Below are 21687 nucleotides of genomic sequence, written 5' to 3'. Positions count from 1 at the left end.
AATAACAATTTCTCTGGATATTGGACCACACATCCATAGGAGTTTATTAATAAATTCAGGAACATTACATTATTCTTTATAAATTTTCAATAATACAACATTATTGTATTGTATTTCGTTTTCAAAATGATACCTCACTATTTATAATATAATAAAAAAATTGGATTAACATTTGTTTGCTATCCCTATCTGTTATTAGTAAAAGCAGCTCTATGGCTAATGTCATTTTCTAACGCCAAATTGTTTGTACGTTATTAAGAAATATAATGAACTAACAAAATAAAAAAATCTCATAAAAATTAGTTATTTACTGTATCCACGATCTTTGACTTAGAGCCTTAAAGTGCGTACAGATATACGCGCCACGAACATGAGCAATTCACTTTTAATCAGCTGATGCCAAGCTTTTTATATCTGTATCTTACCGTTTCTGTAAAAATACAGATATAGTCATGTTCGCGGCGCGTATATCTGTACGCACCTTTATGCTAACACTACGTTTATTGCTAAACCACGTTTACTTGTAGATATGGTTGCATTTATCATAATGTGTTTCATATGGGGTTCAAATGAACAGCTGACATTTCTCCGTTTAAACCGAGTATCTGCATACGGGCCTTAGCTAGCTTTGGTATCTCGTGCTACCTGTTAAGTTATGCTATTTGATAAGTCAGTGTTGAGTCGAGATAGGAGAAGTAAATTGGAAAAATAAAATTATCAGCTAAGATAGCAGATAGTGCATGTCTGAGTGCGTTAACTCGGGTTAACTTCTGTTAGTTTTGTTAAAACGGCGGCCATGTTGTTTTTATCTGGAGATAACTCTTAATTGAGCCAGTTGCGTGCTGCATCTTGTCTATCTTCTTCAATTGGTTTTTAATGTCTGAATTCTATTAAATATAATTGATAATAATCATATTATAAATAATAATTTTCTTAAAATAATTTAAATATAACAAATAATAATTCTTGATTCTAAATTTTGTATTGAAGTTGACATATAGCTCATTATCTCAAGTTAGCAAATGCCAGTTTACTTATTAAAGATTGTGAATACTTCTTATAAATACAGTTATGAAAAAATATATTTTCTTGGTGAATATAATATAAATTTGAGTTATAATATTGAGCATTATTATCAAGAATCAACCATTAATATTGTAACAGATATAGGTCCTGTTTATAGGACACTTATTAGATCTAATGGGCCATTAAATCTATAGGTCTTACAAATGAGTATCTAAGGCTGGTCACACACCGAATAGTCAAGACAAGACTAGTCACGTTTAGTCACAATACTTCACATTGCTGCTTATAACGCATCACACACTGATTAGACATTGCAATTAGACATGACTATTACATAATCAACTATGTGAAGTATTGTGACTAAACGTGACTAGTCTTGTCTTGACTAATCGGTGTGTGTGACCAGCCTTAGACACTCATTTGTAAGACCTATAGATTAAAATATAGATTAAAAATAATTTAACTTTAAAATAGAGCTGCGAAGAAAAAATTAACAACAAAAAATCGAAGATACATAAACCTAATCTCAAAAACTTGGTTGAAGCCTTTCGCTGTGATTACACAACGATGTGTGTACACACGTTTTCAACCACTACCTCCGTAAACAAAGCCATAGTGCATGGCAGGTGGTTGATGGTAAAGTCAGCACAGGTAGGGCTCCTACACCAATAAAAATTCGTTGATTTCAGCTGATCTATATGAGCTAGTGGTTTTATTGGTGTAGGAGCCCTACCTGTGCTGACGTTACCATCAACCACCTGTCATGCACTATGGCTTTGTTTACGGAGGCAAGTAGTTCAACACACTTGTCCTGCCGTTAGTGACCACCCTAAGAAACCGGGACGAATTTAATCAAAGCTATCTACTATAGAAGGCGGTGGAAAAAGATACTTGGCAACTATGACGTCCTTTATTTCCTCTGAATTTATAACGTAAATATCACTAAAGTTGATTTTTTTAATGAATAAAAATTCATTTATATAGTAGCTGACAAAATAATTTGATTGTGAATGTTGTAGAATGGTGTACCCGGAAGACCTCCACCTGAAGAAGCCGTCATCATCACCAGGTGACTCGACCAAAAAGAGGGGAAGACCTCTAAAGGGGACTAGCAAGGGTGATGGGGAGGCCTCCCCCACCACCACAACCCCTCCCGCGCCTGAGGAGCCTCCTCGCAAGTCAGTACTTCTCTCTCACTCGTTCTTCTAGTTCTTACTTTATTTCATCCACTTTTCAATCTTCTTGCTTTAATAATTTGATTGTATGGTATGAGATGTTGTGGTACTTCTCCATAATTGAAAGAATAAGATGTTGATGTTGTCAATACCACTTAAATTTATTCGAAAATTAATTCATATTACAGAACCAGGTTTCATGGTAATACCTACCACATCTGAACTTCAGCTGAAGATGGCAATATCAACATCTTATTCTTTCACTTCTTGCTTTACTTCTGCTGTTACTAGTCTTTCTCAGGGCCAAGCCACACGAGACGTTTTTTCAGTCGACACAAGAGGTCAGGAGCTGTCCGATTGACTGATTGGGTTGGCGTATCGAGTGATAAGCTTCCTGTCCAACCAATCAGAGAACTACCAATCCTTTCCTGCCGACTGAAGAAACGCCTCGTGTGGCTTGGACCTTATTTTTGGTAGTATCTGATGAGAAGTAGGCTTACGAGTGTCTACGATCTAGAATCTTCCTTGTATCTTTAATAGACAGTGCTAAAATTGATTGCATTTTCTGGAAACAAATATAGATAAGATAAGATTCTTTATTTCGCATCCAATTTACAACAACAGAACAGCGCACAAAACTAAGAAAAAGATAGCAAATAAGAATAATAAAACAATACTTAAGACAACTTTTTAACTGAATAAATATGAAATTTGCTGATAATACTAATTGTATAGGTTTCGAATTAGGATAAACATTTTAATAGACAATTAATTTTTCTTTAAAGTCATATTTTTCTGGATTTGATGAAGTGTTTCCAATCATCTAGTACATTCATCGAGTTCTTTTGTGCTAAAATATACTGATTTTTTTAAATAAGAACAATATGAAAACTTTTAGTACCCTTTTTAATTTAAAATATTACAACGACTAATTTCGACCATAACTTAGATCATTTTCAAGTTGAAATAATTTTTTATTGATTTTTTGTATAAAGTAGTCAGTTTGAATACCAATTCATTTTGAATTGTAGAAAATAACAATTCTTATATTCAAGGTAGCTTGATTTCATTTACTTGTCATATTTTATAGTAATTGGAGTCCATCCAATAATTTTTATTCGCCCTGGATCCTTCAATAGTTAGTGCTGAAAGTTATTTAATTCTTGTCTATGAAGAAGCCAGCCTGAAGCCAAATATACTTTTAATTATTGTCCCTACCACATGGTCTTTTGAATAAAAGGCTTTAATCTAGACTATATTATATTGTCTGGAGAAGCCAGTCTAATTCTGTATTTCTTTAAGGTCTATAGTTTCAATCGAAGACCTTAAAGAGGTATGCATCTTTAAGGTCTTTGGTTTCAATATTTAAAAATTTATATTTTAATAGTTCGACTGCACCCAATGTACAGAACTGAACTATGCATTTTTTTATTGCGGTTGATGCCAACATGAGCTTTTTGATTGTGCATGAGTAATGGAGAGTGCGTCGGTTAATTGATGAGATGATCAAACGTCCATGCCATCGACGGGATTCGAACCCACGAACCAGAAGGTGCTAGCCCTTTGAAATTAATAGAATAATAAATTAAGTACTTTTAGGAGTAAGTTTGTTTTTCGGTTCGTGTTTAAAAATTTCTCTAATAAGTGAATATTCTCTATTTTAAAAATAACTGAGTGTTATAAATTATTATTATTTTGGTATTTGGAACATCTAAATTCAAAAGAATGGTTTGTATTAATATTTTGGACAGAAAATTTTGTGGAAATCTAGAAGACATAACCTCATTTGGACTTTTAATGTTACCTGAATTTGGGAGAGAAATAGTACAAGGTATTCTTAGTTTTTCTCTCCCAATCTGCTTCATTGTAAAAAAAGAATAAATAATAAAGAATACAGATTATAACAACTAGTTTCAGTTTTCACAACATCGTCAGGTTATAAAAATAAAATTCATACATTTTAAGTAAATTACATGGTATTTTATTCCTATTTGTAGGAAAATTGAACAATTTGACATATTTGTATTTGGGTTTGTAGGAAGGTAGCGCTGCCGCGTACGCGATCGGGTCGCCTGTCGCGACCGCCCCGCCACATAGTGCGCGACTACAAACGCATCCGACGACGACAGTCGGACGACGAAAACTCCTACAGCGACTATCACAGCGACGATCCTGAGGACCAAGACACGCTAGCCGACTCCCACCAAATCCATCTGTTGCCAGGTATGCTAGTCTTTTAATGCCTAGTCCACACGTTGGTCCAGTGGCTTGCCAAGTCACTGGCCGTGGCTTGCCAAGACGCTGGCCGTGGCTTGCCATCCACACTGCACACACTGCAATATGACCAGTGCCTCATCAAGGCCAGCGGTGGTGAGCGGTGGAAAGATGAAGATGGCAAATATTACTAAATATTAACTAAAAGGAACAGACTAAAAACTATTTGAAAAAAAAACTATATAAAATCTGGTGTGGTACACTCACACAACTTTCCTTGCTCATTGAACTGTAAGCCTCATTCTTACGAGAATAATATTTAGGGGAATAACATAATGACGATTGGCGGCAACATATTTGAAACTACGATCAGACGTCTGTATGTGTATATATAATTGTTTTCAGAGTACTTTTTCCTTTGTGTAAATTGTGAAATTCGATTATTTTTTTAAAAGTCGTAAAACAGCTGCTCTACAGATGAAATATCTCGACTATGTGTTCTTTTTATGAACTGCTCTACCTACTTACCTCATGCACGAGAAGGAGGTTACAAAGTCCATTTCTCAAGGATGGGGTGGACCCCTATAAGTTTCCCAGAAAGGAGACTCATACCAGTTGATAGAGATGATAAATAACTAACTATACAGGGTATGAATTTGAAAAAAATCGGTCGTCATTTTTAAGAAAATCTTGAAAAACATGGTTTTTCAGTAATTATCCGCCATTTTTCTCAAGAATATTACGGAGCTCCTGCAATTTTCCTAGAATTGAGACTCATGTCAGTTGATAGGGCTTATAAATAGCTATCCATGGTATAAATTTGAAGAAAATCGTTCGAGCCGTTTTCAAGAAAACCGTGAAAAACATGGTTTTTTAGTGATTATCCGCCATTTTTTTTTTTTTTCAAAAATATTACGGAGCTCCTGCAATTTTCCCAGAAATGAGACTCATGTCAGTTGATAGGGCTTATGAATCCATGGTATTAATTTTAAGAAAATCGTTAAAGCCGTTTTCGAGAAAACCGTGAAAAACATGGTTTTTTATTAACTATCCGCCATTTTTTCCTCCATTTTGAATTGAATTTTATTGAATTTCTTATTGTCGGATCCTCATAGTATAAGGACCTTAAGTTTAAAATTTCAAGTCAATCGGTTGATTAGGAATGGAGTTATCATGTTCACAGACATACACACATACACACACACAGACCAACACCCAAAAACATGTTTTTGGACTCAGGGGACCTTGAAACGTATAGAAAACTTGAAATTAGGGTACCTTTAATTTTTTTTTGGAAAGCAATACTTTCCTTACCTATGGTAATAGGGTAAGGAAAGTAATTAACGCAATAACAATTAGGCCTATAGCAACTCAGAGCAGATTACAAAACACGAAACAGCTGGCATTGGTTGACAAGAGTGTAGATGGGTGGGTTGGCAACGCTGGCCTTCACTGGGCTGGCCTTCGCTCAACAAGAATTGAAGCGATGACAAACGAAAGCCAATGAAGACGAACGCTGGCAAACCACCCATCGTTGGGCTGCTCATTAGGTACTGTCAATAACTCTATCCTTCTCAATTCCATATCGTTGTCGAATTGCCAGAAATGTTTGAATATACTATTATTAAAATTGTCAATTGCCCAATGGTCACGGCTTTTAGCAGAGACTTACAAGTTATCTTTAGTAGGTCATCTGTCACGTTGTATGTTTTTTTTTTTTTGATCGAAAGATTAGAAGGTTACTTCTAATATTTTACAACATTTCAATTGACCTACTAAAGATTGCTTATTTACATCTGAATGGGCACTGCTGAAAGTGGAAATCAAGTACTCCTGGCAATTTTCCAATGGTGTGGAGTTGGAGAAGGATAGTGTTATCGACACTGTCTAATGACTGACAATGATAGCAAACCAATGCTAAACAGATGCTGTCCAGTATGATATAGTGAATCTCACTATAGTTTAATTATTTTTAAATTTGTATTTTCAAGTATAATAAAATATTACACTAAGGGCTGGTTTTCGAGCTCGGGATTTAGCTGATTACTAGACTTTAAACAACTGGATTCAGAATAATTGGCTTTCCGAAATGGGGCGTAGTCGTAGTTTTTATGATAATCTTTATTTTCTCATTATATATATATATATATATATATATATATATATATATATATATATATATATATATTATATATATATATATTATATATATATATATATATATTCAATATATATATATTGGTTATCGTTATATATATTCAATTATAGAATTGGAAACGATTTTCCTTGACGAAATGAAACATTACTAAATAATTCAAAATAGCTGAAACTTTACACTATTTCCTCTTCATTTTATTTTTTGTTTAATTTTCTAGTTTTTTGAAATTTAATTTAAACGTGGACTGTGACTACGCCCCGTTTTGTTTGAAGTCTAGTAATTAGCTAAATCCCGAGCTCGGAAACCGGGCCTAATAAACTTGAAACTATTATACGTTATTATTATATTAAGGCCATTATGCAGATACTCGGTTTAAACGGAGAAATGCAGCTTTTCGTTTAAACTCTGTATGAAATACTTCATGATAAATGCAACCATATCTACTAGTAAACGTGGTTTAGCGTTAAACTTAGTGTTAGCATATAAACTAGCCCTTAGTATTTCAAGTATAGTTAAATTAGTATTAGTTCTCAACATAATAATATTTGTATTTTTTGTTGTTGAAGGCTTAGCGGAGACGAAAAAGCGTCGCATCTCATCCAGCTTTCGGTGTCCAAAGTGCAACAAAGTCTACCTGGGCTTTCCCAAAATGGAGAACCACTTCTTCAAGTACCCCGACCATCGGCCCCCCGCTACAAGTGAATCCGCTCCGCCCCCCCAGGCCAATTCAGGTAAATTATGCAAAAAACAAGGTTCAATGTGAAAGTCTGATCGCATCCGGTTTCTAAGGGCCTATGTCCTATCCTAGATTAAACGATTATTGATGATCAGATGCTGGTCTAAACCCGGAATGCTACACATCTCAGTATAATAGATGCAATCCAGATATACAGTATAATAGATAAAACCACTTTATTTTACATGGGCTACTTTTTAAATTAATAAAAACAATATAAAAATCTTGAAGCACCGTTAAATTTTTAAAAAACTTTAAAATAGTTCAACAACTAGTTTCGGTGATCACACCATCACACCAAAAAAATTTTTTATAACCTGACGATGGTGTGATCACCGAAACTACTTGTTAAACTATTTTAAAGTTTTTTTTTTTAATTAAGGGTGCTTCAATATTTTTATATTGTTTTTATTAGTATAATAGATGTATTTATATAAACCTTGTTTAGCGTTAAACCTAGATTGTGCATTGCATATGGACCTAAGACCCTTATCGGTTTATAAGCACCATCTCAGTTTAAACGGATATAGATTAGCTGGTGGTTTCAACTCAGAATGTAAAACATTATATTATAATAAATGACCCGTTTAATTATTATAGAAATCACTAGTACCCTCTTCATACTTTTTTATTTAAACACATCTAGTTTTAAGCTGAAATTAGTGATTTCTATTATAATTAAACAGTTCATGTCATATTAAAATACTTCATCAATAAATGACCCATTATAAGCTGACCTCTGGTTGACAATTTGAAGAAGGAGAAGTATTTTCTACCATAGAGAAAATATAGCTTTTCTAGATCTTTTCTTTGCTACTACGCATTTAACAAACTATTGAATTTAAATTTTGTTACAAATCAGGTATATGTCTATAAATATGTATATAATATAATAATACCGATAAAATGGAGTTGAGAAGTGCTACACACACACATAATACACGAACAAGTCAATCTTTGAATGTTACAAGAAGCAGACTCCACAAGTCTGATCAAAGCCCCACTAATGCCGCAATCAAAATTAAGAATAGGATGCCCTTTGAAATAAGACAACTTTATTATAAAAGGTTTAGAAATGTGTTAGAAAAATTTCTCGTAAATAATCCCTTCTACTCTGTTAAAGAATATATGGAGAAGAAATTATATCCAAGGTATTTTGAAATGAATTGAAAATAATGTATATTTTTGAATGTGTATTATTGTACATTATGAACTGTATGTAATGTATATTTGAATTTGAGTCCAATGTACTGTGACTGTTTATTGTAGTGTTTTATTGACCGTTTTTATTGTGGTGTATTGTATCGTGTTGACTGGCCTATAAGTCAAATTTTGATGTACTATTGAGGCTAATAAAGATATTCTATTCTATTCTATATTTAGACTCACAACTTCGATGTCTTTATGAAGACATAATGAAAACCATTCAATAAGCATAATAACAGTCAATTGACATGATTTAATTCACCAGCATTTCATATCAGGGTTCAACGTACAATGTGCAAAGTGTCTTAGGAATTCGACTGATTCTAATACGTGTATCTTTACTTACTGTATTATTTTTTTGTTGTTGAGTTTATTAATGCTTTCATAAATTAAATGTATTAATTAATGCATACTATTGAATGCTTTCATATATTAAATGTATTAATTAATGCACACAGGGGTGGAGCAGTCGAGAGGAGTCGGAGGAGGAGGAGGAGGAGGTAGTTTTTCAAAGAGAAAGTTGAAGCGTCGTTCGCTGGCCAGTATTAAGCCTGATGAACTCAGAGCTCATCTTAAACAGGTTGGTTAAATACTTTCATTCAAATTGATACATCTATTTTGTCCTCTTCAAGATACACAGACTTGAACCGAAATGCCTTGTGAAATTTATATTCATGTATGTGTTGAGTGAATTCTATATTTTTCCTGATTCTGAAATAAATGTATTTCTTTATGTAACTATTTGCCAGAAGGGTTTCTCAACCTTGTTCCACGCCCCTAAGAATCATGAATTTTTGTATGAGATGTCCGCAAAATTGCAATATCAAGCCGGGGCCACACATATCTTTCAGCGTTCCAATTCTACTCATGCCTGATATTTCTCTACAGTGTAGGACAGATCGCTCATATGGCAGACTTGTGTGGCATGCATTATTCTAGGCCGTTATCATCCCTGATCGCATCTGAGTGGGATCTGAACGCTGGCAGGTGTGTCCCCGGCTTTATTTGTTCTTACTTTATTGTTGACTAGCAGCTAACCCGTGCTCCGCAAGGATCGAATTGGAAACTTGACAAAATGAAAACTTAACGTGCTTAAATTTTGAAGAATTCAAAATGGGCCTATGCTATAACAATCCTCGGTAAATTAAGAATCTATATGCAGAATTTCAAGTTAATCAGGTTATTAGTTTAGACGTGATGATGCGTCATTCGTGAATTTACAATCCCGTACGTGTACAAGCCAGCCCTTTCCTTTATTATATAGATTTATTTGTTTTATTCAGACTTCAGAGTAAAGTCTATTCGTTAATTTGAGGTTTACATGTGTAAGCATATCCATTTATATTATTCCACGTTTAGATGTCTTCATGATACATAAAAAATGACACTCTATTACTGTATGACTTTCTGGTGTGTGTGTGTGTGTGTGTGTGTGTGTGTGTGTGTGTGTGTGTGTGTTTGTGTGCTTCTTTTCAAATGATAACTGTTTAAATTGTGTTTTATAGGTTACAAATTGGGTTATAGGGATATAAATAGCCTATAAATTGATCATTTATAACCTACTAGCAATAAATTTAAATTGAGTTTTTGTTTGTCATTTCTATGAATTTCTTCATCTTAAGCATGTTTGTAAAATACTCTCATTTCAATAATTGATACATTATGTCCCCTTCAAGGTACAGAACCAGAAACGAAATGCCTGGTGTGTATTTCTATTCAAGTAACGAATACTGCTCAAATTGTGTTCGTACAATCTATGATGATCAATAATTTTTTTACTATAGTAGTTGAAGCTAGTCTCAGAGACTAGCCATCAATTTCAATTTCACTATAAATCTTACACTATGAAAAACATCATAACTTCAATTCATCAATTTCTGACTCCTGTAGTTCTGAGATTATGATAAAAATGATATAGTCTCCATACACTATCACAAATAGATTTTAAACTAGTTCAAAAGGTGTGCATATTCTGTTCAACTGTATTACTCTTAATTTCCACATGTTTTGTATATTTTCACGCAGAAATAAATTCAAATTTATTATTATTAAAGACAAGGAGAAAACGGAAAACTGACTACTGCTAAAATTGTGTTTGCATAATCTATGACGATCAATAACGATTACTGTCAACTCAAGCCGATTACTAACGACTACTTTCTATTATTACTGTTTTGTTGGGGTGAGAGTGTGAGAACGGCACAGTATAACAGACTACCAGCGTCACATAGCTTCACGAAAAAGAACTACTAGGACTATAGGCTTGATTTAACAGTGAAATTTGGAACAGAAATCCCTTATATCATGGGATTCTTCTTATGCTATAGTTCCATAATCCTTCTGTCATAATTCCATCTTCTTCTTATGCTATCTTTTCTCTATGACAATACATCGTGTACGTTATTTACAAATACTTGACTTGAGGAAAGGTACAACAATTATTTCTCATCAATTTGTTGAATTACAGTTGCTAGACCTGTGCTCACTGACTGAACTAGTGGAGGTTGTGGGTCCCGTTTTGGCTAGCGTGCTATCAGCCTGGCAGCTACTGTTGCTCAGGGTGGACGCTGTGACGTCATCACAACAGCAGTCAGTGACGTCATCACACCAACAGTCAGCAACGCCATTACACCACCAGACTGTGACGGCATCACACCCACAACCGGTGACGTCAACTCAACATCAGCCTGTGACGTCATCCCAACATCAGCCAGTGACGTCTACACATAATCAGCCGGTGACGTCATCTCACCACCAGTCTGTGATGACATCACATCAACCAGTGACGTCATCTAACCACCTGCCAGTGACGTCATCAATTCGTGCGCATGTGCTTTGCGACCAGATTAAGACGCTGCTTGCCAGTTTGGCAACCTCTTTCAGCCAGTCGACAATGTTGATCAGTGTACTCTGGATGCAGCTACGTTCGAGGTTAGATTCACTTTATATTGTCAGCAGCTAAAAATAAAGGGTGCCAATCAATTATTTAATCCTACTTGCAAACGTGGAATCTATATATATAAAAGCGAAATGGCACTCACTCACTGACTGACTGACTGACTCACTCACTCACTCACTCACTCGCATAACTAAAAATCTACCGGACCAAAAACGTTCAAATTGGTAGGTATGTTCAGTTGGCCCTTTAGAGGCGCACTAAGAAATCTTTTGGCAATATTTTAACTCTAAGGGTTGTTTTTAAGGGTTTAAAGTTCGTATTTTAGCATGTATATTCTTTTTCTCCCAATCTCTTAATTATAATTGAAATTTTCATATCATATGTTACTATAGAACTATAATCTGGATAGAGTCATACCTACTATTACTTCAGGCCCCACAACTTATTAATGACGTCATAACATGTAGATTAATTCTTCCTAGATCGTAGTAATTTATACTAGCTTATCAGTGTAACTTTTGTTACTGTATCAATTTTATTGGGTGGAATACCATATGAATTTTAGATTAAAAACATTTGTATTTTATTAAATATAGATTTTATTGAAATAAAAACACTTTATTCCACAAATGCAATAATTTATCCATACTTTCAGCTTGATAGACATAGGCCTACTCGATTCAGTAATAGAGCTAATGATAAATTTATCTTAACCAAAAATTCTTAATAATAACCTGTATCAGAATCAAAGGAGAGGTAAATCAAAGATAAACCAAATAAGATGTTGTATCTAACTCTTTTTTAGGAAAGAGGCTTCCACAAACTTGAACACAATAAATCTGTGGTACAAAGAAACCCATCAGAAAAATGTTTTTCAGTTAGGTAAAACCTTTAATATTAGGATGTTATGAACAGTCTCAACACTTTGCTTTTATTTTTCAATTTATTAGTTTAAAAGTTCTCTCACACACTTTATTTACACTGTTCTTCTACACTCTAATTACACTGTTATTTCACATTTCATTTACATTGTTCTTTCACACTTCAATTAAATTTTCTACTCACACTTTATTTACACTGTTCTTCTACACTCTAATTACACTGTTATTTCACATTTCATTTACATTGTTCTTTCACACTTCAATTAAATTTTCTACTCACACTTTATTTACACTGTTCTTTCACACTTCATGTAAACCGTTGTTTTGTAGAATTGAAGTTCTTCCTTCTTCTCACTCGTATCTATTTTCGTGTCAAAGTTTCATCTTTCAAAAAAGAAAATACCGTACGGAAACTTTTGGAGTCTTGTTATAATTCCCGCGACAATTTGGTACACAACATTATCCCATGATTTAAACCCCAAATTCATTATTACTTTTTACAAACGAATATGAGAAGAATGATAAACAAACCATATTCATTGAAATGAAGACCGTGAAAATTGAATTTGTAATTCCAATTTTGTTGATTACCATATCATATGTGATAACAAGCATCAGCGCTCTTATTTCGCTTGCCTACCGACAGTAGATCAGTGATCTACATGTGATGACGTCATAGTTTATTAGAGCTCCAGTTGTGGGGCCTGATGTAGTAGTAGGTATTGATAGAGTTCCTCTTCGAACAGTTGTTAACTGGCAACTAAATTAATAATTTGTCAGCTTGGCATTAAGTTGAGTTGACTGTTAGGTTGGCACCAAGTTGAAGATTTGAATGCATTTATCGCGGAAAAATTGATTGGGCACTGCTACTTCATCCTGGGAATATTATATACTAGCCGTCAGGCTCGCTTCGCTCGCCATATCCGTTTAGCCAGACGTTTAGTCTGGACCCCCGACTGGATTGTCCTAACATATGAAAAATGCTCAAATGGAAAATGCAGGCGAGCGAAGCGAGCCTGCTGATCTCATTCTTGGACGATCCAGTCAGGGGTCCAGGGGGCGGAGCCTCCTGGCTAGACGGATATGGCGAGCGAAGCGAGCCTACGGCTAGTATTGTATACTTTCAGCAAGTAGTATTTTTATTCCCAATTCACTAATTTATTTCTCATAAAACATACCAGTGTTATTTTTTTAACCTACTGAGCTGTTTGTTTTTGTTTCATTATTGCTTTTGATTGCATATATTGTGAATTTGGATAAATTACATTTGAATTCGAAGATTGTTCATTTCAGAAGATGCACTTAAACTGTCAGCAACTCTATTGGCTTTAAGGCCAATGTTATTTCTTGAGAGAATAGGAGCACCTGTTTCCATTTTTTATGCTGATTCTATCAAAATGAATCATGCGCTCTCTTTTCCGTTCCGTTCTTTCTCTCTGGTGGGTTAAGTGGAAGAGGGGGCTTCTATTGCCTCAATTTCGCCCACATCACTTTTGAAATTGTAAAGTGTAAATAAAAGGCATCTATCTATCTATCTCAATGTCTTTCTGGCTTCTGTGAAATCTGGCAGTACTGTACTCCATAAGAGCAATGCTAAGGTTTCTTCAGCTCAGACTATATTTATAATAAAAAATAAGTTGATAAAATCTATATGATTTTTGAGATTGAATCATTTAGAGCCGGTTGCACAAAAGCCGGTTAAATTTTGACCGTGATTAATTCCACGAGAACCAAGGTTTCTTCAGCTCAGACTATAGTTATAATAAAAAATAAGTTGATAAAATCTATATGATTTTTGAGATTGAATCATTTAGTGCTGGTTGCACAAAAGCCGGTTAAATTTTGACCGTGATTAATTCCACGAGAACCAATCAGAGAAGCCGTCTTTCAAAAACGCCTTCTATGATTGGTTATCAAGTTAATCACGGTTAAAATATAACCGGCTTTTGTGCAACCGGGCCTTAGTCTTGAAATATTGAATGTTTACTTGAAAACTGTACAATGTTTAACGTTTGAATCTACACAAATTCTCTAATTGATGAATCTATTCTATAGAAAACTTTGTGAAGTGAACAACTACAAGACGTCCTATTTCGGACTATGTGTAACCTTATCTAAATTTGGGAGAGGAATAGCACAAGGTTACCTTATTTTTTCTCTCCCCATCATTTTGATGATGTACTGATTATGAATCAATGAAAGATAGATTTCCACATATCAGTAGCCGGGCAGATTGGGAATAGTCATTCCCAATAGATCTCATGCAAAGAATGTTTCCACTCTACCTGACACTGAATCTGATACTGATAGGCCTATGTGGAAATTCGCCTATAATGAGTCATATTTTTCTTGTGATTTCTTGGTTGCTTACAATGAGATTTTATTTATTATTTGTTTTTACAGATGAAGGACGTGTCGATCAGTTCTATGCTTGGCATACCGTGCGGAACCTATAAGGTGGACGAAGATCTGCTCAAAGTCGACAAGATGCTGACTCACCAGAAGCAGCCAGCCGACACCGATAGTGGAGTCGGTGGACTGAGCGACGCAGCGGTCACCCATCCAGTGGCGGACGTGGCACACGTCGCTTCACCTGCTGTTATAACCACGCAACAGCAGAAGTGCAGCAAGGATGACCAAGTCAGCACCAATGAGGTGAATATTGTACAATTCAATTCATACTGTCAGCATATTGTCATACTGTCATCAATGCTTTCCTTCCATTCAATTAGTGCTAACAACTTGAAGTGAATCTCACTGTAATAATAGAGAATGAATCGAATCTTTTTCTTCTTCTTCAAGGATTAAGTCTAGTAAATTGGTGGTTTCGGTACCATCTTTTCCTCGGCCTTCCTATATCTCTTTCCCCAGTGGGTGTTGAATGTTTCGCTTCTGAAGGGATTCTTCCTGAAGGCATCCTATTCAAGTGTCTGTATAGTCCAGTCACTATATACATTGGTGCATGCAATTTATATTGTAGTTCTAATTTTATAATATATTATTTGGGTACATAAGAGAAGTCCAGAACCAATTTCTTCATGCAAAATTTCCTTGTACTAGATACAGGGTGGCCCAAAAACCTCGTATTTTCGGCTCATTTTCCAGTTTTCAGCTATTTCTGCCAAATCTCGTAATCGGACAGAAATATAGTAGGCCTACGATGAAATCTGAGCATTGTGTCAAAAGTTATAAGTATTTGAAATTTTGATCCTCGAGGTGTCCTTAAGCGCGCCTCTCCACTAGGAAATACTGAAATGAAGTGCATCTAACGGGTGATTCTCATAGAACATAATCTCATGAACTTATGTTATTGTGCGAAATATCAATGTGAGGACAATGTAGTTGGTGATGATGGTTGAAGCTGAAAATTTGGTGTTTTCCACAATACAAGGAGCATTGTTGTCAGGTGGACCTGGAAATCTAAATGAGATAGAGCGCTCTACCTGATCTCAGATTGTAGAGCACAAAAATACGCCCAGAGGGATTTTGAATTATACATCTAAATGGTAACAATCAGAAGATATTGTTGATCGAAAACTTAAGTTCATCCAAATTGTTTTTTTTTCCTTCAAATTTCACTCATTTTTGAAAAATCATAACTCAGTACTCATTGAAGATAGAGAGTTCCGAATGATCTCATTTTATTCAAAATTTTATAATTTAAAAAAAAGCGAGAGCAACTTTTTCTGTTCGATTACGAGATTTGGCAGAAATAGCTGAAAACTGGAAAATGAGCCGAAAATACGAGGTTTTTGGGCCACCCTTTATTTATCACAAAGAAATTTTGCATGAAGAAATTGGCTCTGGACTTCTCTTATGTACCAAAATAATATATTAAAAAATCAGAACTACCATATAAATTGCAATCATACCCCCTTTTTATGTCTATATTGACTGGACTAGTACCAGTTTCTTCTATTTTGAATAATTAGGTGAAAAAGTGATTACACAAATATTGACAAATCCACAAAAATACGTTTTTTAAAACTAGACTTGAGTTTCAGTGAAATATGATGCCAAGTATGCCATTGAAACTCGAGTCTGGTTTTAAATAAACTCATTTTTGTGGATTTGACAATATTTGCGTAATCACTCTATTCTCACTTCATCATGGAAAAGTTCCATTTCTGAAGACAGTGTAAATTATGAACTGAATAATCTCGTCGTGTACTACAGTATTATCGGGTATTACAGACAACGTTGCTCTTATTTTCTCATTTCTTATTCTATCTGTCCTGGTTCAGCCGAAAACACTTCTTAAAAATCTCATTTCAGCGGCTTGTATCTTGCTGTCAAATTTTTGTGTATGAATCCAATTCTCACTTCCATAAAAAAGAGTTGGAACCGCGATAGTGTTCATCTAAATCATTTGATATTATATTTGACTTTATCTAAATTAATCGCGCTTCGCGCTCGGCAGGGGCTTCGCCCCCTGCACCTCCAGTAGGGTGGGTAAGCAGGCTCCGCGCTTCGCGCTCCGGCTGGGAGGCGGGTTTCGCCCGCCCAATCGCCTTTTATGACTATATTATATTTGACCAGCAGGTAACCCGTGCTCCGCAAGGGTCTATTTTAAAACTTGGCCGAGTGGAGTCTTGAAGAGTTAGAAATAGGCCTAGGACCACCCTCGGTTAATTAAGAATCTATATGCGAAATTTCAAGTTAATCAGTCCAGTAGTTTAGACGTGATGATGCGTCAAACATAATTATTTTCCTTTCCTGCACGTATATGAGCAAGTTCTTTCCTTATTATAGTATGGATAATTTCTTCAACTGCTAATTTTAATCATCTGTTTTGAAGAGGTAGTCTCTCTAGTAGGGATGGGTATCGAAAGACAAAACATCGATGTTTTTTTCTCCTGAACATCGATGAGTGAAGAACATCGAACAGTAAACATCGACGTGTTGCCGTACATTTTACGGAAGACTATTATATCCTTAGAGTAACTCAGATAGTGAAATCAATTTCCTTTTTTATGTACATGTAAAAGAAAGGGACAGAGCTTTTAAAAAGTAGTTAACAATAAAGGAATATTATTGATTGGCAGCAACGAAACTGTAAGTTAATAAATTGTTTGTAGTTGTAGGTAATCAGACTCTACGTTATCAACAGAGATTGATATTTAATCGAATATAAAAAAGAAAATCCAATAATAGTTGAGTCAGAAACCTCTCGGGATATCCTCGAAGATTCTGTCTTGGGATTTCATCCTAAGCTAATTTTAGCAATCATTGTTACCCATAATCGTATTCATTCAATACCTGATAGTTTTATTTAGGAAATGAGAATGAATAGAGGTGTTTTTTATGGCTATCTACACTCCATACAATACGAGGACCTCTATTCCAGAGCTAGATTAATAATTGGTATTAAAAGTATGTTGAGGAAAGCACTTGTAATAAGAAAAACTCTTTGTTCCTAAGAAACGAAAAATCCGACCTCTTATTCAATTATAAATAGGTATCTAACCTTGACAAGGGCCACAGTTATGTGAATCTTCAAGACTATCCAACAGTCTCACATAAAAATACAGAGAGCCTGATTGAAAAATTCCTTTTTGTTGGGAAAAACATCGAATGACCGATGTCTAGGTAAAACCATCGATAAGTGAAAAACATCGATGTATCGATACCCATCCCTACTCTCTAGATTATAGTTGTAACATATGGTATGTATTCATGTCTAATGAATGAAATTTGAACATTAATTCTAAAAAATCTACAAATAAAATTGAAATTTGGGCTTCGAGGTGCACGAGATTGATATTTTTAGAACCTATGTGCAAAATTTGGAGATCTAAATCATTCCTGTTTTTCCGGTATGCAATCCACAAGTTATCATGTTTTGATACGAACAAACATAACCCTACTCTCTCTTATTATATAGATGATCGTATTGTGTAAAATTTGAAACTTGCCTCTTAAGATCAACTTCAAGTTGTCAGTTTTTTTACCTGGAGGTTGAAGTCTGAAGTTTGTGAGTTAGAAATATTTTCTAGTGATTTTGTATTTTGGCGAAATAAAGTTTATTAGGAATTTATTATTATATTATAGATAAATTGGAGATGATTGGAAATATTTATGTATATAATTGAAAATCGATTGTCTGTTTTGAGGTGGTGGAAGCTGAGAGTGGGGAGGTGAGGGAGGTGAGAGATGTGAAGGAGCCGTTTCTGCTTGGTGGTGAAAACGACGAGGTCATCAACCTGGACCGGTTTGTGCAGAATTTCACATCCAGTAAAACGGATGTGGACGAACTGGTATTCAGCGCAGCATCCGACCTCACGCTGACCGAGGAGCCGTTTTTCGCGAGACGCCGGCCTCCACACGTGTCGGCCTCCACCGAGGACTTGATTAAAAGTTGGGAGAATTTCGTCGCTAGTGACGATCACGATCGGACTAGTTTCAATCGCGATGATGCTCTAGACTTCGATGTTTTGAGTCAGAACTTTCATTCGGCTGGTGCTAACTCGCAGTGAAAAGTTATGTGTAAACAGTGGGATTCTCTTCAAACTTAGATATTCCGAATATAATTTTCTTCTTCCTCCTTATCCACTTCGTCGGCGGCATCTTTCTTTGTCTTCCCCGCTTCATCATTATCACTACTCACCTCATCATTCTTCTCTTTTCCATTTTCTTCCGTCTCATTCTTTTCTCATTTTTTCCGTCTTCTTCTCACTCCCCACTTCTTCTTCTTCTTCTTCTTCATCACCTGCCTTCTCTTCTTCGACTCCCATCTTCTTCTTCTCTTCTCCTTCTCTTCCGCATCACATTCGTTTCCGTTTTCCTCACTCTTTGCATCGCCGTTCGTCTGGTTCTTGAACCTCTTTCATCGTAGTGTTGTTGCCAGTCCTCCACGCTTTTCAAACTAGCTTTCATGGAGTCGACATTTTCGGTGACACTGTCAAGAAACGCCTTCTTCATTCCAAGTTCAAGTTTCGTCATTCCAAGTTCAATTCATCCCAAGCTTTTCTTGTCACTTTAGCATGTAGTTGTACGATCACGCCAGGCTAGTGTTCAATGGTAAGATTTTATGTTATATGGAATGATGACAGTTGGAAGTGAATATCATTATAGTGATCTTTGTGGTATGGAGAGCATAATGCTCTATAAATTTAGGTCATAAGTTTTGTGTCTAAATTCTGATTCTGGTGGTGCTAACACGCATTAAAAAATTGCGAAAAATGGTAATTTTATTTGTTAGTAGTATGTGTCTCATGTTCCGCACTAGACCTGTGCGAATAACGCATATAGATAGCAGGGCTCCTCTACGTCCTTAACTTTGCCCTCTTATGTAACCTTGAAATCATTTCTTGCCCTGGCACATTCTACTTGATACCATATTAACAGTTACTCCAGATATACCTTCGTATTTTTAATTATTTTTTCGATTGTATTTCATATTACTATTTCCACTGATAATGTTATTTTTATTGCATGCTAGTTCTTCATTTACATATTGTTTTATTTCTCGTAAACATTTTCCATGATCATACTAGTGTTTATACTTCTGTACTACCATTTGAATATTCTGCTACTGAAACATATTTTCTTCAACTGCATTCTCCCTAGACATCAAATCTACAACATCCGTAGAAATTTCAGATGTAATTTTCAGATGAAATGTGATAATTTTATAATATGTGAAGACTATCACAAAAAACAGTCACAATTGATTCAGTTCGAATCTTGAGAAAACCAACAATGGCAATTAATAGAATTTAATATTCTTTTAATTGGTGTATCCCTTGATATATAAATTGAGTCGTTCCTATTCAATAAAATATTTCTTATACCATTTTTAAGACTTGCGCAAGTATTTTTATTAATTTCTTAATTTTTTAAAACCTTTCTGACGAGCTAGCTTTTATTTCTTATTTCACTCGAAGCACTGAGAGCGCCCTATTCTTATTTCAACTATTTATCACTCACGTGCTGGATTTTTTATAAGTTGCTGATGGCGATCCGAATTCCTGGTAGTCCTGGATTATTGGTGGCCGAAGTCATCTCTTCCAAGGGATTAAAAATATTTAAATGACTTTTGCTTTACTATAGCATCACAAAGTCTTATGGAAAATTAATAATTTGATTAAACTTTAAGTCATTAAAAATGTACAGTAAAAGATATTGTGCTCTATAAATTTTGGTGACATTCCATGGTAGTGGTTGGCAGGCAAGTGGGCAAGTTCTACTTTCTTTTTCACAATTTTTCATTTCCGACTTGCAAATTTGCATTAAATTTAAATAATTTTATACATACGCCATTCAAGGCTCAAATAGTTCGTGCCAATCTATTAAATTATTACTTATGTCACCCATCTGACATTAAATCTGTCTTCGGGCCATATCCAGTACATAAACTGAACAACAATAATTCATAAACTCTTATCATTTATAGAAATATATACAAATATATTTGAATCGGCTCACTATTACCGCCCATCAATTGCTACCATTTGATTGGTTCATGCAAATTTGTTACAGTATACATGCGCCTACGAACCTCCTACTTCCTTAATACATTAATTTATTTTTATCTTGGGTTTTTAATACATTTTTTACATGCAATACAATTTTCTATTGTTTATAGGTTGTTTCTCGCTTTATAACAATTAGCCATGTGCATTTTTAATTCCTCTAGTTGCATACCATTTAATTACAATAAATTTCTGCCAAGGTGTCTGGCTAGATTTTACGTTATGCGACTCAATCGATCATTATGTCGCCGATCAATAGATATTTTACGCCTAACCTCAAATTTTCAATACTTTATATAATATTATATAAGTAGCAAATTATTTCCATTTCTATTCGGCCGTTATAAATTTAGCCATGATACCTGATATTATCTAATCTTTAAAAACGTTATCGCATTTGGCGATATTAGCCTATTATTCCACTTAGACCTATAAATTTCTTTCAAGTAGGGATTTTTATTTACCCATCAGAATTTGATACGTTACAACATGTAGCACCGCAATGGCTGAAGCAACCAATATAACACAGACATTGCCTGCATCAACTGCAAGAACATCTGCACGTAGACTTGCTGCAGCCGATGCCCCAGCAGAGCCACCATGTCAGAGCATCAACTCGTGGATCAACAACTAACAGCCGATCTCGCAGTGTCTGCAACTCTGCATTAGCAGGCTCCACAAGTGCCAGATACATCTGGATGAAGGACTACTCTGGAAGTCACCAGCAGAAGACGAACATCCTCAATTACAACCGTTTCAGTAGCTGCATTGTCTGGTGGAGCTGGAAAATCATCAAGTACAACTCTTGCATCAACTGCGACGGCATCTTTCCCTGAAGTTTTACCTTCATCTTCATCAGAGGAGACCCTTCATAGAATCACTAACACTACTGCATCGCTTACTCCATTAGTGACTTTA

General features: G+C 35.1%; 1 protein-coding gene across 2 annotated transcripts in view; it reads left to right on the top strand.

Moving 5' to 3' along the window:
- Positions 1 to 21341, top strand: part of LOC111062909 — a 32198-nt gene extending 10857 nt beyond the window's left edge. The window contains exons 3-10 of one of the 2 annotated variants that reach the window (XM_039438267.1): positions 2046 to 2204; positions 4240 to 4424; positions 7140 to 7305; positions 8615 to 8619; positions 8971 to 9095; positions 10983 to 11446; positions 14699 to 14950; positions 18409 to 21341. In XM_039438267.1, coding sequence (XP_039294201.1) covers positions 2046 to 2204; positions 4240 to 4424; positions 7140 to 7305; positions 8615 to 8619; positions 8971 to 9095; positions 10983 to 11446; positions 14699 to 14702 — 1108 coding nt within the window. In that variant the 3' untranslated portion in view covers positions 14703 to 14950; positions 18409 to 21341. The remainder of the gene's footprint in view (positions 1 to 2045; positions 2205 to 4239; positions 4425 to 7139; positions 7306 to 8614; positions 8620 to 8970; positions 9096 to 10982; positions 11447 to 14698; positions 14951 to 18408) is intronic. The other variant, XM_039438268.1, reaches the window with a different exon arrangement.
- The last annotated feature ends 346 nt before the right edge of the window (positions 21342 to 21687 follow it).

This window comes from Nilaparvata lugens, chromosome 11 (genome assembly GCF_014356525.2).
Source record: "Nilaparvata lugens isolate BPH chromosome 11, ASM1435652v1, whole genome shotgun sequence".
Classification (NCBI taxonomy): domain Eukaryota; kingdom Metazoa; phylum Arthropoda; class Insecta; order Hemiptera; family Delphacidae; genus Nilaparvata; species Nilaparvata lugens.
Note: the sequence above shows the minus strand (reverse complement) of the source record. Positions and strands in the feature narration are given on the sequence as shown.